This window comes from Schistocerca nitens, chromosome 11, assembly GCF_023898315.1.
Source record: "Schistocerca nitens isolate TAMUIC-IGC-003100 chromosome 11, iqSchNite1.1, whole genome shotgun sequence".
Lineage (NCBI taxonomy): Eukaryota > Metazoa > Arthropoda > Insecta > Orthoptera > Acrididae > Schistocerca > Schistocerca nitens.
This window is the reverse complement of record NC_064624.1, coordinates 165,919,461-165,934,586: the sequence shown is the minus strand read 5'-3', so window position 1 is coordinate 165,934,586 and position 15,126 is coordinate 165,919,461. Positions and strand designations below refer to the sequence as shown.

General features: G+C 42.9%; 2 protein-coding genes across 2 annotated transcripts in view; one reads left to right on the top strand and one right to left on the bottom strand.

Moving 5' to 3' along the window:
* LOC126212605 (poly [ADP-ribose] polymerase tankyrase-1-like) overlaps positions 1 to 15,126 on the bottom strand; it is a 598,324-nt gene that overhangs the window by 315,357 nt on the left and 267,841 nt on the right. The gene's annotated exons all lie outside the window — the stretch shown is intronic.
* Positions 1 to 15,126, top strand: part of LOC126212744 (TD and POZ domain-containing protein 1-like) — a 43,827-nt gene that overhangs the window by 19,695 nt on the left and 9,006 nt on the right. The window contains exons 2-3 of the mRNA XM_049940153.1: positions 8,002 to 8,575; positions 12,511 to 12,657. Of these exons, the coding sequence (XP_049796110.1) occupies positions 8,013 to 8,575; positions 12,511 to 12,657 (710 nt within the window). The 5' untranslated portion in view covers positions 8,002 to 8,012. The remainder of the gene's footprint in view (positions 1 to 8,001; positions 8,576 to 12,510; positions 12,658 to 15,126) is intronic.

Below are 15,126 nucleotides of genomic sequence, written 5' to 3'. Positions count from 1 at the left end.
AACAACAGTCAGTGAAATCACTCACCCAGACTCAACATGGAAACATTCCTATAATGCATATAATGTCTCGTAATCTGCACGAAACACGCCGCGCAGTGTTTGCGTACGAAATAAAATGTTCACATGCGAGTATCTCCTAAAATAAAAATCTCTCAAATCTCAAGCTTTCACAAAATATTCAGTACTGTAGTCGCTCTTTGTCAACGGCAGGAGAAGCAATAAAACGCGCAAATTTCGTTATTTTGGAATAAATTTGATCAGCGCGATTTAACACAGGCGTTTACCAGAAGATGGCTCCCGAACAACTTAATCGGCTCATAGATCGGAGACACAAAGCCATATTAATACGCACTGGGTATGCTTGATTCCTATTGGCTAATATACTAAACAGCCAATCAGATCATTTCGAGCACTTGTATACTTCAGGTATTTTTAATGTCAGCCAATCAGATTACTGCAGGTGATTCCGAAACTGTTGTTGTTGTGGTCTTCAGTCCTGAGACTGGTTTGATGCAGCTCTCCATGCTACTCTATCCTGTGCAAGCTTCTTCATCTCCCAATACCTACTGCAACCTACATCCTTCTGAATCTGCTTAGTGTATTGATCTCTTGGTCTCCCTCTACGATTTTTACCCTCCACGCTGCCCTCCAATGCTAAAGTTGTGATCCCTTGATGCCTCAAAACATGTCCTACCAACCGATCCCTTCTTTTAGTCAAGTTGCGCCACAAACTTCTCCCCAATCCTATTCAATACCTCCTCATTAGTTACGTGATCTATCCACCTTATCTTCAGCATTCTTCTGTAGCACCACATTTCGAAAGCTTCTATTCTCTTCTTGTCCAAACTAGTTATCGTCCATGTCTCACTTCCATACATGGCTACACTCCATACAAATACTTTCAGAAACGACTTCCTGACACTTAAATCTATACTCGATGTTAACAAATTTCTCTTCTTCAGAAACGATTTCCTTGCCATTGCCAGTCTACATTTTATATCCTCTCTACTTCGACCATCATCGGTTATTTTACTCCCTAAATAGCAAAACTCCTTTACTACTTTAAGTGTCTCATTTCCTAATCTAATTCCCTCAGCATCACCCGACTTAATTTGACTACATTCCATTATCCTCGTTTTGCTTTTGTTGATGTTCATCTTATATCCTCCTTTCAAGACATTGTCCATTCCGTTCAACTGCTCTTCCAAGTCCTTTGCTGTCTCTGACAGAATTGCAATGTCATCGGCGAACCTCAAAGTTTTTACTTCTTCTCCATGAATTTTAATACCTACTCCGAACTTTTCTTTTGTTTCCTTTACTGCTTGCTCAATATACAGATTGAATAACATCGGGGAGAGGCTACAACCCTGTCTCACTCCTTTCCCAACCACTGCTTCCCTTTCATGCCCCTCGACTCTTATAACTGCCATCAGGTTTCTGTACAAATTGTAAATAGCCTTTCGCTCCGTGTATTTTACCCCTGCCACCTTCAGAATTTGAAAGAGAGTATTCCAGTCAACATTGTCAAAAGCTTTCTCTAAGTCTACAAATGCTAGAAACGTAGGTTTGCCTTTTCTTAATCTTTCTTCCAAGATAAGTCGTAAGGTCAGTATTGCCTCACGTGTTCCAACAGTTCTACGGAATCCAAACTGATCTTCCCCGAGGTCGGCTTCTACCAGTTTTTCCATTCGTCTGTAAAGAATTCGCGTTAGTATTTTGCAGCTGTGACTTATTAATCTGATAGTTCGGTAATTTTCACATCTGTCAACACCTGCTTTCTTTGGGATTGGAATTATTATATTCTTCTTGAAGTCTGAGGGTATTTCACCTGTCTCATACATCGTGCTCACTAGATGGTAGAGTTTTGTCATGACTGGCTCTCCCGAGGCCATCAGTAGTTCTAGTGGAATGTTGTCTACTCCCGGGGCCTTGTTTCGACTCAGGTCTTTCAGTGCTCTGTCAAACTCTTCACGCAGTATCTTATCTCCCATTTCGTCTTCATCTACATCCTCTTCCATTTCCATAATATTGTCCTCGAGTACATCTCCCTTGTATAAACCCTCTATATACTCCTTCCACCTTTCTGCCTTCCCTTCTTTGCTTAGAACTGGGTTGCCATCTGAGCTCTTGATATTCATACAAGTGGTTCTCTTATCTCCAAAGGTCTCTTTAATTTTCCTGTAGGCAGTATCTATCTTACCCCTAGTGAGACAAGCCTCTACATCCTTACATTTGTCCTCCAGCCATCCCTGCTTAGCCATTTTGCACTTCCTGTCGATTTCATTTTTGAGGCGTTTGTATTCCTTTTTGCCTGCTTCATTTACTGCATTATTATATTTTCTCCTTTCATCAATTAAATTCAATATTTCTTCTGTTACCCAAGGATTTCTATTAGCCCTCGTCTTTTTACCTACTTGATCGTCTGCTGCCTTCACCACTTCATCCCTCAGAGCTACCCATTCTTCTTCTACTGTATTTCTTTCCCCCATTCCTGTCAATTGTCCCCTTATGCTCTCCCTGAAACTCTCTACAACCTCTGGTTCTTTCAGTTTATCCAGGTCCCATCTCCTTAAATTCCCACCTTTTTGCAGTTTCTTCAGTTTCAATCTGCAGTTCATAACCAATAGATTGTGGTCAGAATCCACATCTGCCCCAGGAAATGTCTTACAATTTAAAACCTGGTTCCTAAATCTCTGTCTTACCATTATATAATCTACCTGAAACCTGTCAGTATCTCCTGGCTTCTTCCAAGTATACAGCCTCCTTTTATGATTCTTGAACCAAGTGTTAGCTATGATTAAGTTATGCTCTGTGCAAAATTCTACAAGGCGGCTTCCTCTTTCATTCCTTCCCCCCAATCCATATTCACCTACTATGTTTCCTTCTCTCCCTTTTCCTACTGACGAATTCCAGTCACCCATGACTATTAAATTTTCGTCTCCCTTTACTACCTGAATAATTTCTTTTATCTCGTCATACATTTCATCTATTTCTTCATCATCTGCAGAGCTAGTTGGCATATAAACTTGTACTACTGTAGTAGGCATGGGCTTTGTGTCTATCTTGGCCACAATAATGCGTTCACTATGCTGTTTGTAGTAGCTAACCCGCACTCCTATTTTTTTATTCATTATTAAACCTACTCCTGCATTACCCCTATTTGATTTTGTATTTATAACCCTGTAATCACCTGACCAAAAGTCTTGTTCCTCCTGCCACCGAACTTCACTAATTCCCACTATATCTAACTTTAACCTATCCATTTCCCTTTTCAAATTTTCTAACCTACCTGCCCGATTAAGTGATCTGACATTCCACGCTCCGATCCGTAGAACGCCAGTTTTCTTTCTCCTGATAACGACGTCCTCTTGAGTAGTCCCCGCCCGGAGATCCGAATGGGGGACTATTTTACCTCCGGAATATTTTACCCAAGAGGACGCCATCATCATTTAATCATACAGTAGAGCTGCATGTCCTCGGGAAAAATTACGGCTGTAGTTTCCCCTTGCTTTCAGCCGTTCGCAGTACCAGCACAGCAAGGCCGTTTTGGTTAATGTTACAAGGCCAGATCAGTCAATCATCCAGACTGTTGCCCCTGCAACTACTGAAAAGGCTGCTGCCCCTCTTCAGGAACCACATGTTTGTCTGGCCTCTCAACAGATACCCCTCCGTTGTGGTTGCACCTACGGTACGGCCATCTGTATCGCTGAGGCACGCAAGCCTCCCCACCAACGGCAAGGTCCATGGTTCATGGGGGGGATTCCGAAACTAAATAAAATTTAATGAAGACAAAATTAGATTCCATTCCGAAACATAAATTACTTCCAAATTCAATACTCAACGCCCCTTCTGGCTGTCTTCTACAAAATCAACCTAAGTCGGGCATATGCCAAAAATTCCACTATTGTACAAGAAACTTTCTCACACATAGATTTACTTAATTTCCATAAAATTCCAACACCCTGCAAAACACTTACATAACCAAAACACGATGAAATAATTATTTTCCAAAGTACTTTTTATTTAGTCAGAAATCTGTGGTAATGAAACGAAAGAAAATTCCAGACAATTAGATCTTATGGACCTGTACTTCTGGTTGTAGTTTCAATTGATGCTATAGATGAATCCATCACAGTCGTCCCTTAGGTAAAAATTTGTATCTCCGAAAGTACTGAAGTTATTCACCTGAAATCAGCTGTGCCAGCGTGAGAACCAAAATTCTGCTCTCCTCCCAGCTCCGTGGTAAGCTACGCTTTCGATGTAAGATGACAATTCGTAATAATTAGCTACATTGCAAACCCAGAGAGTGGTTGAAAAATTGTTCATATAGCTGACATGGCCAGTTTCATCTGGTTGTTCCATTCAACTGATAAAACTGACCGAGTGAATAAACAGTTGATTAGCCACTCACGTCTTGTTGCGTCAGTGACCTGCCGTCATCCGTGTACTGCTTGCCGTGGAGTGCATCCTTCGTTGGACCAAACAGAGGGAAGTCGGAAGGTGCGAGATGCGGGTTGTTCAGCTCTGAGTGATCCACCGGTCACCTTGAAGGAGAGCACGTCCCCACATCGCAGGAGTCACAGCCGTCTGCAGCTGACCGACACGCGGGCGGTCGGCCAGATATGCACAACCTTGCTGCGACGATGGCGCTGCTAGGCCAGGCGTTGATCACCAGTAAGCTCTTCTGACGATGACAGACACCTCGCACTACGACTCACGGTGCTTCTGTTCACTGCAATCTCCAATTGCTGACGGTCCGCCACATTTTAACGTCCTGTCCGGATTTTAACACCCTGCGTCTTGATCTTGGCCTGCCCTGTACTGTAGAAGCCATTTTAGCGGATGACCCACGAGCAGCTGCTCGCGTTCTTCATTTTATCAATTTGACAACCCTCTCCAAGGACATTTGATTATGCTGTTTTCTTTTTTAATCCTATGCCTGTCAGTCTGTCTTTTATCGTGTTTTCCGTTTCGTTGCTGTTTTAAACTTGTGACTCGCGGTGCATTCCTAACGTAGTCTGGGCGCTAATGACCTTGAAGTTGTGCGCCACAAAAAAAAAAAAAAAAAAAAAAAAAAAAAAAAAAAACGAAGAAAGACATTGTTATCTAACAATCTATACAGAGTATGATATATTGCCTTAGAAATATTGGATCATTGTTGGCTGCCTATTCAGAAAATACTGTCTGAAAAACTAGTTTCGTCGAATGTTGGACTATTTCTGGGCCAGTTGGTTGATAAAGACCAGATGCCATCAGACATGTGGAATTACAGTGGTAGGCCCCATCACATCGAAAACGTCTCTGAGGGGTGGAAGAAATTGATATTAATATATCAAAAGCTCAGTCAAATGTTTTCTCATTAATAAAAAACCTTGGAGAGGGCGTCGAGTGCTTTCGCTGATTAATTTCTAATTCGGATAGAAAAAGAATAAAGGAGTCTGCAATTCATACTGATGAGACGACTGTAAAGATTCCAAATTGATGGCAACGTGAAATCGTTTCTGACTTGTGTGACCCACACACGGAAATTACACTGAAGAAGAAAACATCACCACCATTGGAAATAATATATATATTGAAAAGTAGTTTAATGCACGTCGTACTCATTGGAAAGCTTGTAAACAACTTTAATGATGGAGCAAATGAGACCACTTCCTCACGGTTTTCCTGGGAAACGACACACAGACAGCTAAATACCTGTTGCAATTTGTGGAACATTCGGTAATGAAGACCGGTAGGGCAACCTTAAAGGTCATGCCTCTTCTAGGGCACCGTCACGGCACTCCTATTGAGACAGACTCAATGAAGAAAAACCTGTGTGGGTGGACAGCAAACAGAAAACCGGTGCAGAAGACACAAATGACAAGCAGCCACATCCACCCATTCACCCTCTGTCTGAAGACCTGCTGCAGACCACTGCACGGTGTGTGGTCGAACCACTGTCCTCCCGAATGTGAGCCCAGAGTGTCTCACCGCCGCGCCCTGCATATCCAGTCCACTACTTGAGTTACACACACGTTTCTCTGTCGGTTACATGGCGCAGACACGCACGAAGATTGTGTCTCCAAAATATGCTGAAGGTGATCGGGACCATGGCTCTCTGTCTACTAATAATTCAGACACGTTTCCGCTCAGTATCTTGGCAAATTTGTGATTACCTAGAAAACGGTTTGAGTGAAAGAATCTGCGAAAGCTCAGTGTAAACTTCAGTCGCATTGAGTGTGTCAAAATAAAGTAGAACACCACACCACTGATCTCAGGATACATTAAAGATTTATAAGGCAATGACGTCTGTTTCTTAGACGAGGAACATGTCGATGCTCGAAGACTGTATGGAAATGTAAACGGCTTTACAGCTTTTACCACTTCGTTTATTTACATGCAGCACCACTTGAACGTAGGAAAATAAGGTAACAATACCTGTAAACAACAGTAAAAAGTCGTTCATTATGCGATTACAACGCCAGTGTCAAAAGTTTTGAGCCTATAACATTGAGTGCATAAAAAAAACGACAAAGCAATATAAAACGGAAACAAGTGTACAATTAACTAACGAGGGATGGGAAAGGAAGACTTGGGTTCGTCGGGTGGCTTCCAGAAACCTGCAGTGTACGTGTTGGCCTGCGACCCTGCGCTGACCTCCAGCGCTACGCTCCATACTGCACTGCCTCGGCGTCTCGATCCACGTCGAGCGGGCGCGACAGAAGCCTTCGTACGAATTCTTAGGCGCTCTCCTGGCACCGTAACGGTCCGGCAGACGTCTTACGCTGGTGGAATGGAGGTGCTAATTCGGCACGATTCGAAAAAAGTGGACGCCGTTCTCGCGAAACCCAATTGTCTGAATTTACGAAACCAGTTTACACTGTAGGGTGTGGAACTATTTCACTGACTCCGTCGTTTGCCCCTCATACGACCAGGAGAGTAAAGAGTGATGTCGGAGCTGTGATAGAGCTTACTTTGGTTTAGCCATGACGTATCTGTCGTCTAATAAGTATCCGAACGTTCTGTGGTGCAAACATGCTATACAAACACGTCCACGCCAAAAGGAGATACAAATATATATTTGTGTGAAAGTTTCACAACACACGTGGAAATGGAGGCAAGGAGTTTCATTCCTAAACTGCTCAATCTGGAAATACCTGGGTACACCATAGCTTGCAACATTCGGATAAAATGGCGACATGGTTTATGATTGTATTATGCAGCATTCTTTACCACGGAGGTGGCCGCTGCATCTTTTTCTGAAGAAAGAAGATGCAGATATCGATCTGTTCAAAGGAGAGTTAAAGATACCAATGAATTTAGACTCTTACAGTGGTTCAAAACGGTTCAAATGGCTCTGAGGACTATGGGACTTAATATCAGAGGTCATCAGTCCAATAGAAGCTAGAACTACTTAAACCTAACTAAGCTAAGGACATCACACACATCGATGCCCGAGGCAGGATTCGAACCTGTGACCGTAGCAGGCACGCGGTTCCGGATTGAAGCGAGTAGAACCGCTCGGCCACGATGGCCGGTCAAGTTTAATCATGCCTACCCTGAGACATTCACCAAGGAAACTGATTTCTGCATTACATGTACCCCGCTTCTGATCAGGTGTCACGCATATGAGGAACCTGAGATAAGGAGGAAGAAAATATTTCTCAGAGGTGCCACGAGCTTGGATTTAAATAGAAGTCCTGTAACTTTAGTGCTGGAAGAAGTTTGTTGCTTTCCCATTGTTTTGCTATGACGTCAATAAACCATCTTTTGACTGAGAACGATAACATTTTTAGAACGTGAAAGCAGTCTATCATAGCACCGCGCTGGTAGTTACAATCGTTATGTGATCACGAAGCAGTACGGACCCTAGTCATTTTAAGGAAACTGGTGACGTTGCAATTGATTTAGGGTGGACAACACTCACCAGCTGTTGTTTCATTTCATACAGGACTGCATGCGCCTCGTACAAGTGTTGAGGGTGCAGTGTGAGGGCTGCTCAGTGGTACTGTGTTTCAGGACCACCCACCATGCCGGCAGTTACGGAGGTTCAGAACACCACAACCGAGGCCCTGGCCGCCCTGGTAGACGGGGGTGAAGGCTCCCTGGTGACGTTGGTGGCGGGCGAGACGAGGGTGGCGGCTCACAGGGCCGTGTTGGCAGCCGCGAGCCCCGTGTTCGAAGCTATGTTCGCGCACGACATGCTGGAGGCCAGCTGCGGCCAGGTGAGCATCGACGACGTGGAGGGCCCGGTGCTGAGGCTCCTGGTGGCCTACACGTATACCCTGCAGGCCCCCCAGCTGCCCGACACGGCCGCCCAGCTGCTGGTGGCGGCCGACAAGTACGGCTTGTCGGCCCTGAAGGCTGCCTGCGAGCGGCAGCTGATCTCGCAGTTGGCCGTCGAGACCGCAGCGGCGACGGCCGTCACGGCAGTGAGGCACTCGTGCCCGGACGCCACGAGGGCTGCCGTCGCCTTCATAAAGGACCACCTGCAGGTGGTGGCCACTCCGGACTGGGCGGACGCTGTGCTCGAGTACCCGCAAGAAGTCATTGAAGTCTGCAGTATGCTCGGTGAGCCACCAGCAGAAGCCAGGTAAGCACGATTCCCTTTTTGGCAGTGCTAGTGTGAATATGACTTCATCCTTGCTTTGTTCGTCATGGGTTTCTTTCCTGCCTAAGTTGCATAGCACCTTAACGTCATCTACTTACTGATCGTCAGTCACGATGCTAAGTCTCTCGCTGTTTACACTCCTTCTGCTTCTTATGAATTTCGCCTTTCTTTGATTTGCTCTCATTCCATATTCTGTACTCATTACACTGTTCATTCCATTCAGCAAACCCTGTAATTCTTCTTCACTGTCACTGAGGGAATCAGTCATCAGCAAATCTTATATCATTTCACCCTGAATTTTAATTCCACTTCAGTCTTTCCATTATTTCCGTCATCGCTTCTTCGATGTATGGATTGAACAGTAGGGGCGAAGGATTACATCTCTGTCTGACACCCTTTTTAACCCGAGTGCTTCGTTCTTGGTCTTTCACTCTTATTTTACCTTCTTGCCTCTTGTACATATTGCAAATTACTCGACTTCTCCTGTGGCTTACCCGTATTTTTCTCAGAATTTCAACATTTGATATTGCCGAACGCTTTCGCCAGGACCACAAATCCTATAAACGTTACCGAACGTCAATTTTCTTTTCCGTTCTCCTGTGTATTATCATTCTTAGCAACTCGGATGCTTGAGCTGTTAAGCTGATTGTGCGATAATTCTCACACTTCTCTGCTCTTGCAGTCTCCCGAATCGTGATGATTATATTTCTCTCAAAGTCAGATTGTATATTGCCAGACTCATACATTCTACACACCAGTGAGAATAGACCTTTTGCACCTCCCCCAATGATTTTAGAACTTCTGATTGAATGTTGTCTATACCTTTTGCCTTCTTTGATCTTAAATTTTCCAAAGTGGTTTTAAATTCTGATTCTAATAACCAATATGTTCCATACCGACTCCTGCTTGTTCTTCTGTCACGCCATCAAACAAGTTGTTCCAATCAGAGAGGCCTTCAGTGTACTCTTTCCAACTATCCGATCTCGCCTCTGTATTTAACACTGGAATTCCCATTGTGCTCTTAATGTTACGACACTTGCTTTTAATTCCGTGGAACATTGCTTTGACTTTTCTGTATGCTGCGTCAGTCGTCCCAAGAATCATTTCTTCTTTGATTTCTTCACATTTTTTGTGCAGCCATTTCACCTTAGCTTCTCTGGACTTCCTATTCATTTTATCCTTAAGTGACATATTTCTCATTTACTGAATTTTCCTGAGTATTTTTGAACTTCTGTCTTTGATTGATCAACTGAAGGATTTCTTAAGTTTCCCATGGTTTCTTCGCAGTTAGCTTCTTTGTACCTACGTTTTTCTTTCCAACTATTGAGCTGTTAATTATCGCAGTATCTGTAGCCTCAGAGAACATAAATCTTATCTCTTCTTTCCTTAGTACTACTGTATTCCACTTCTTTGTACATCGATTGCTCCTGACGAGTCTCGTAAAATTCAGCCTACTCTTCATCACTGGTAAATTGTTATGAGTATATATCTACTCCTGGGTATGCTTTACAGTCCAGTATCTGATTTCAAAATCTTACTTTAAACCTCCCATGTTTCGGTCCTTTCCCAAGTATACCCCCTTGTCTCAAGATTCTTGGATAGACTATACCAGCTATTACTAGGATAAATTTACTATAGAACTTAACTAGCCTTTCTTCTCTCCTATTCCTATTATCAAGTACATATTTTCATGTAACCCTTTGTTCTACTCCTTCCCCTATGGTTGCATTTCAATCCCTCCATGACATATTACATATGTACCGAATTACCTGTTCAATATCCTCATACTTTCTCTCTCTTCACCTTCAGCTTGCGACGTCATCATGTATACCTGAACTATGGATGTTGTTGGTTTGCTTTAGATTCTCACGAGAACATCTATACTCATCCGTTCACAGTATCTCACTTTCTGCCCTGCCTTTCTATTGATACTGAATCCTACTCCTGTTATCTGCTGCTGTTGCTACTACCCTATTCTCATGTGACCAGAAATCCTTTACTTTCCTTTCCTTTACTTCACTTTTTTACTTTACTTTACTTTCTGCGTCACTGACACTACAGCTGGATACGTCCTCAGCATTTCCCTTTTCTTATTTTCTAGCTTCCCAACCACATACAAATTCCTTACTTTCCACATCACGACTCGTAGAACGATATCCTTTTATTGATTACTCAACTTTTCTCATGGTCACCTCCCCTTTGGGCCTCCTCTCCTGGAGGTTTGAATGGGGACTAGTCTTGCCAATGGAGAGTCTGTACAGCACAGACTTATTGAATCACATGCCTCATTGACGGATGTTATGTATCTTTAAGCAGTGGTTTACATTGCCTTCTGTATCCTCACGTTGTTGATCACTGCCAATTCTTCCTCATTTAGGGGCAGTTTCAGACCTCAAGGGAAAGAGTGTGCCCTGAACCTCTGTCGGCCCTTCCGCCCTCTTTGGAAAGGCTGTTGGCTGAAAGAGGGTGACACCTTATGCTGTAAGTCTTCAGACACCAATGCTGATGATTCTTATTCAAAATTTAAGCGATTGTGAGGTTCAAACCCGGGACTGAGGACTTTCCTGATTACTAAAAAAGACGCTACCCATGGGTGACTGGCCCCAAAGAGCAGGGTGTGACTCACTGAGATGTCCAGTAAAGCAGGAGCTATGAGCACTGGGGCTAGTCGTGCACACTGGGGGCAAACAAGAAGAGAATAATGCAGCCAGCACAGTAACATTGTCACACTCAATGCTGTGACTTACGATCACATTTCCTTCTCGTCTCTGTTCAGCTATCTCCCTGAATATTTTCCGTGCATTCCCTTTCACTAAACAGACAGGCAATCTCTGCCCCCCTGTCTTGTTTGAAGTTCCCTGTGGCGTTAAGAGGTCGTCCAGGGAATGCTATCAGGTTTCCTGCTACTGGGATACAGCAGACTATATTTGCTGTCCACCTACAGGTGTATGACATATCTCCCACAACGTCAGTATTGATGTGACGTTTTCATCCAGCTATCATTTGTTGCCTCTGTCTCTCGGATACATATGCTCCACACAAGTCTATATTGTTTTGTTTTTTGTTTTAAAAAAATCCATATTCAATAGACTACAGGTTACTTCACAAGTTGTAAACGTTGTCCATCAGATAAAATTGCATACACTGCGTAATGCATTTTTTTCTTTTAATGGTGGCCTCTACTGCAAACTGCTCAACACGAAAATTGTTGTTTAAGAAACACATCACCACTGCTGTCTTTTCAATGAATTGAATTGTGGAGACATTACATGTATATATACAGTTCTATTTGCTTTACTCATATGCAGATTTTGAATATACTCTTGATAACTTTTATAGCATAGCTCTTGTAATTCTTGTCCATCTTCTTCATTCCCTTGGGCTTCACATCAAACAGCGCCTGCATATCCATGACCATATAGTTTCAACAGTAAGTTGATACCCCAACTTATCAGTTTGTTTCTCTATCGCTGGATCTCTCTCTCTCTCTCTCTCTCTCTCTCTCTCTCTCTCTCTCTCTCTCTCTCTCTCTCCTGTGATATAATTCAGCATCCATATATCAGTTTTCAAATTACCTCACAACCAAAAGTAGCAGCCAGTTGACTTTAACTGCTTCTAAATTCTGTCTGAAAGTTGTTTTGTCAGGGCAGCAAAATTGTTGGCCCTTATGTTTGGAATTTGGTTTGTGCTTCATTTTGAACAATTTGTTGTTTTGCATCTTAAGCTATGCCAGTGGGGAATGTAGCAGAAGTAGTGCAGAAAAAGACCAGTTAATTGGTGGCACAGTCACGTTAAGTGACAGGCAGGTGTTGTTGGCACTGTGTGTAATGTTGTCCCGGTGGACAGTCCCTCAGCTGTACCGCCTGCAGTGAGCCCCTGTGTGGACACGCCCACCCACACAGTGTTTCTCTGTGCAGCTCGCCGACCGCCACAGGGGGCGGGTCCACCCCCAACTCTGACCGTCAACCCCACAGCGGCCACAGCCAGACTCCTGCTGCAGCTGCGCCTCCCACGTCTGCCCGACACACCCCTCCACCTGATGACGCAGCCGTCTCTCACTTCCGGTGAGTTGTGTTACCACACGTGCCGAAGTCTTACTCTCACAGTACTGCTTATTTTGGCATTAACCAGCTGATATAGTAAATAAAATAAAATACAGATTCCTTCAGTTTTTGGATAGAGGTTACAGTTGCCATTAAACATTACTCCTTTCTCACTTTTTTGGCTATGATATTTTGAAGATTGAGCACATATGCAGAAGATTTCTTGTTCTCTGTATTTGCAGTGAGAATTACGTTCAGTTCAGAGTCACTCAACTGTAGTTACGTAGGAAGTGTCCCATACAAATCATACCCATTTCCAAATATTCTTTATATATTGATGTGTTGAATCTAGATTTTGTTTTTAGTGATGATTGTGTGTCTTACAAATTGATTCTGAATTAAATGGGTATGGAAATGGGATTTTTCACACAATTCCACTCAACAAAACGTATGTGAATGGTTGTAGATATGTTATTGCAGACACTGAGGAAGAAATGGCGAAAGAAAGGTAAACAGAAATACAAGTAATAATGACAAAAAGTTAATATTTAGTACAGTAATGAGGATACAGCTTGTTTTGGGTATGTCTTAAAATGTAATTCGAATATTCCTTAAATGGTTCTCCGGTCAGTTACATCTGTAGTGACTGTTGAAAATCTGTGCCGCACTGGAACAGGAACCCAGATTTACTGCTTATTGCAGGCAGTCTCCTCGACCGGTAGGCTGCCTGAGTACACCTCCACTTCTGACTCAGCGTCTCATCGACACTTGCACTAGAGTTTATCCCGGGGGACTTGTGGGAAGAGTAGCAAAAGGGAAATCGAATCGGTGGATGTTATCCTATTTCAGAGAATGTACATGAGAATCTCTGGCGGTAGTGTTAGCAAATCATGGGTAAAAAACATCATCCACAATGGTAATTCCATCTACGCCAGCAAACACACTCAGCTGGTCTAATGGTTGAGGTATCTGCTCTCGAGAAGGGAGAAATGCAGTGTGTGGCTGAGTGGAGATGCGTACAGCACTGTATGGCTCGTCACTCGTAAACAAACTCCTGTATTCGATGGAGGTCACCAGGTGTGATGAGTAGTGGATTTGATTCACCAAGGAGAAGTTTTGCATAATTCCATGGTATAGTTAACTTTTATTTTTAGAAAAGAGCAACCGACGTGGGCAAAGATAGTCGGTCCTACTGAAAATATACTGCCATCTCAAAGTGAACTGACATGTTTGCAAGATGACTCAATAGCTGGTGGATTTCAAAATAAAGTATGGACCAATTTATGCTACACACACACACACACCTGGGACCAACAGCAGTGAGACTCTTCGACATGCCTTTTGAAATTAACCAGAGCAGAATGCAATAAGCTATTGTATAATACAGAAATTTCTTCCCTGTACAAAGGGAAAGGTGGGAGCCAAACAAGTAATTTAATGTGGCAGGAGTCTTTTGAATGGACTTGACTTATTCCCTTTTAATAGTTTCCACAATGAAACATTCTCAAAATGTGGTAGAAAGCCCAAAGACATTCTGGTCGTATGTAAAGTACACCAGTGGCAAAACAGTCAACACCGTCACTGTGTGATAGCAATGGAAATGTTCCCGATGGTGGTTCCACTACAGCGGAGTTACTAAATACAGTTTTCCTTAATTCCTTCAAGAAAAAAGACAAAGTAACTATTCAAGAATTCGAAACCAGAACAGCTGTTGGCATGAGTGACATAAAAGTACATATTTTAGGTGTTGTGAAGCAACTCAAATCACTTAAGAAAGGCAAGTCCTCTCGTCCAGATGAAATACGAATCAGGTTCCTTTCACAGTATGCAGACACAATAGCGCCTTTCTTAGCAATCATATACAACCGTTCACTTGGCGAAAGGTCTGTTCCTAAAGACTGGAAAGTAGGACAGGTCACACCAATACTCAAGAAAGGAAATAGGAGTAACCTATTGAATTACATACGCATATCACTGACCTCAATTTGCAGGAGGATTCTGGAGCACATACTGTGCTTTAACATTATGAATTACCTTGAAGAAAATGACTTATTGATACATAACCAACACGGATTCAGGAAATATCGTTCTTGTGCAACACAGCTAGCTATTTATTCCCATGAAGTAATGAGTGCTGTCGACAAGGGATGTCAGATCGATTCCATATTCCTAGATTTCCAGAAGGGTTTTGATACCATTCCTCAAGAGACTATTACATGGTGTATACGGCCCGGAAGATCCGGGAAAGCCCCAGGAATTTTTTCTTTCGCAAGAAAACTGGGAAAAACGGGAATTTTCTAGAATCCCGGGAGGTTTTCATTGATGTAGTTTTCAGTTAATTTTTTGTCATTTTGACTGGTAATAACCGATACTCTAACAAAGGACATTACTGTATCCCACTACTGCAGAATAATACTGCAGCAACAAAATATGAACGAGGGAATGAAATTTAAATTGCTAAGGAAATGGTTCATATATAAACAAAAAAAC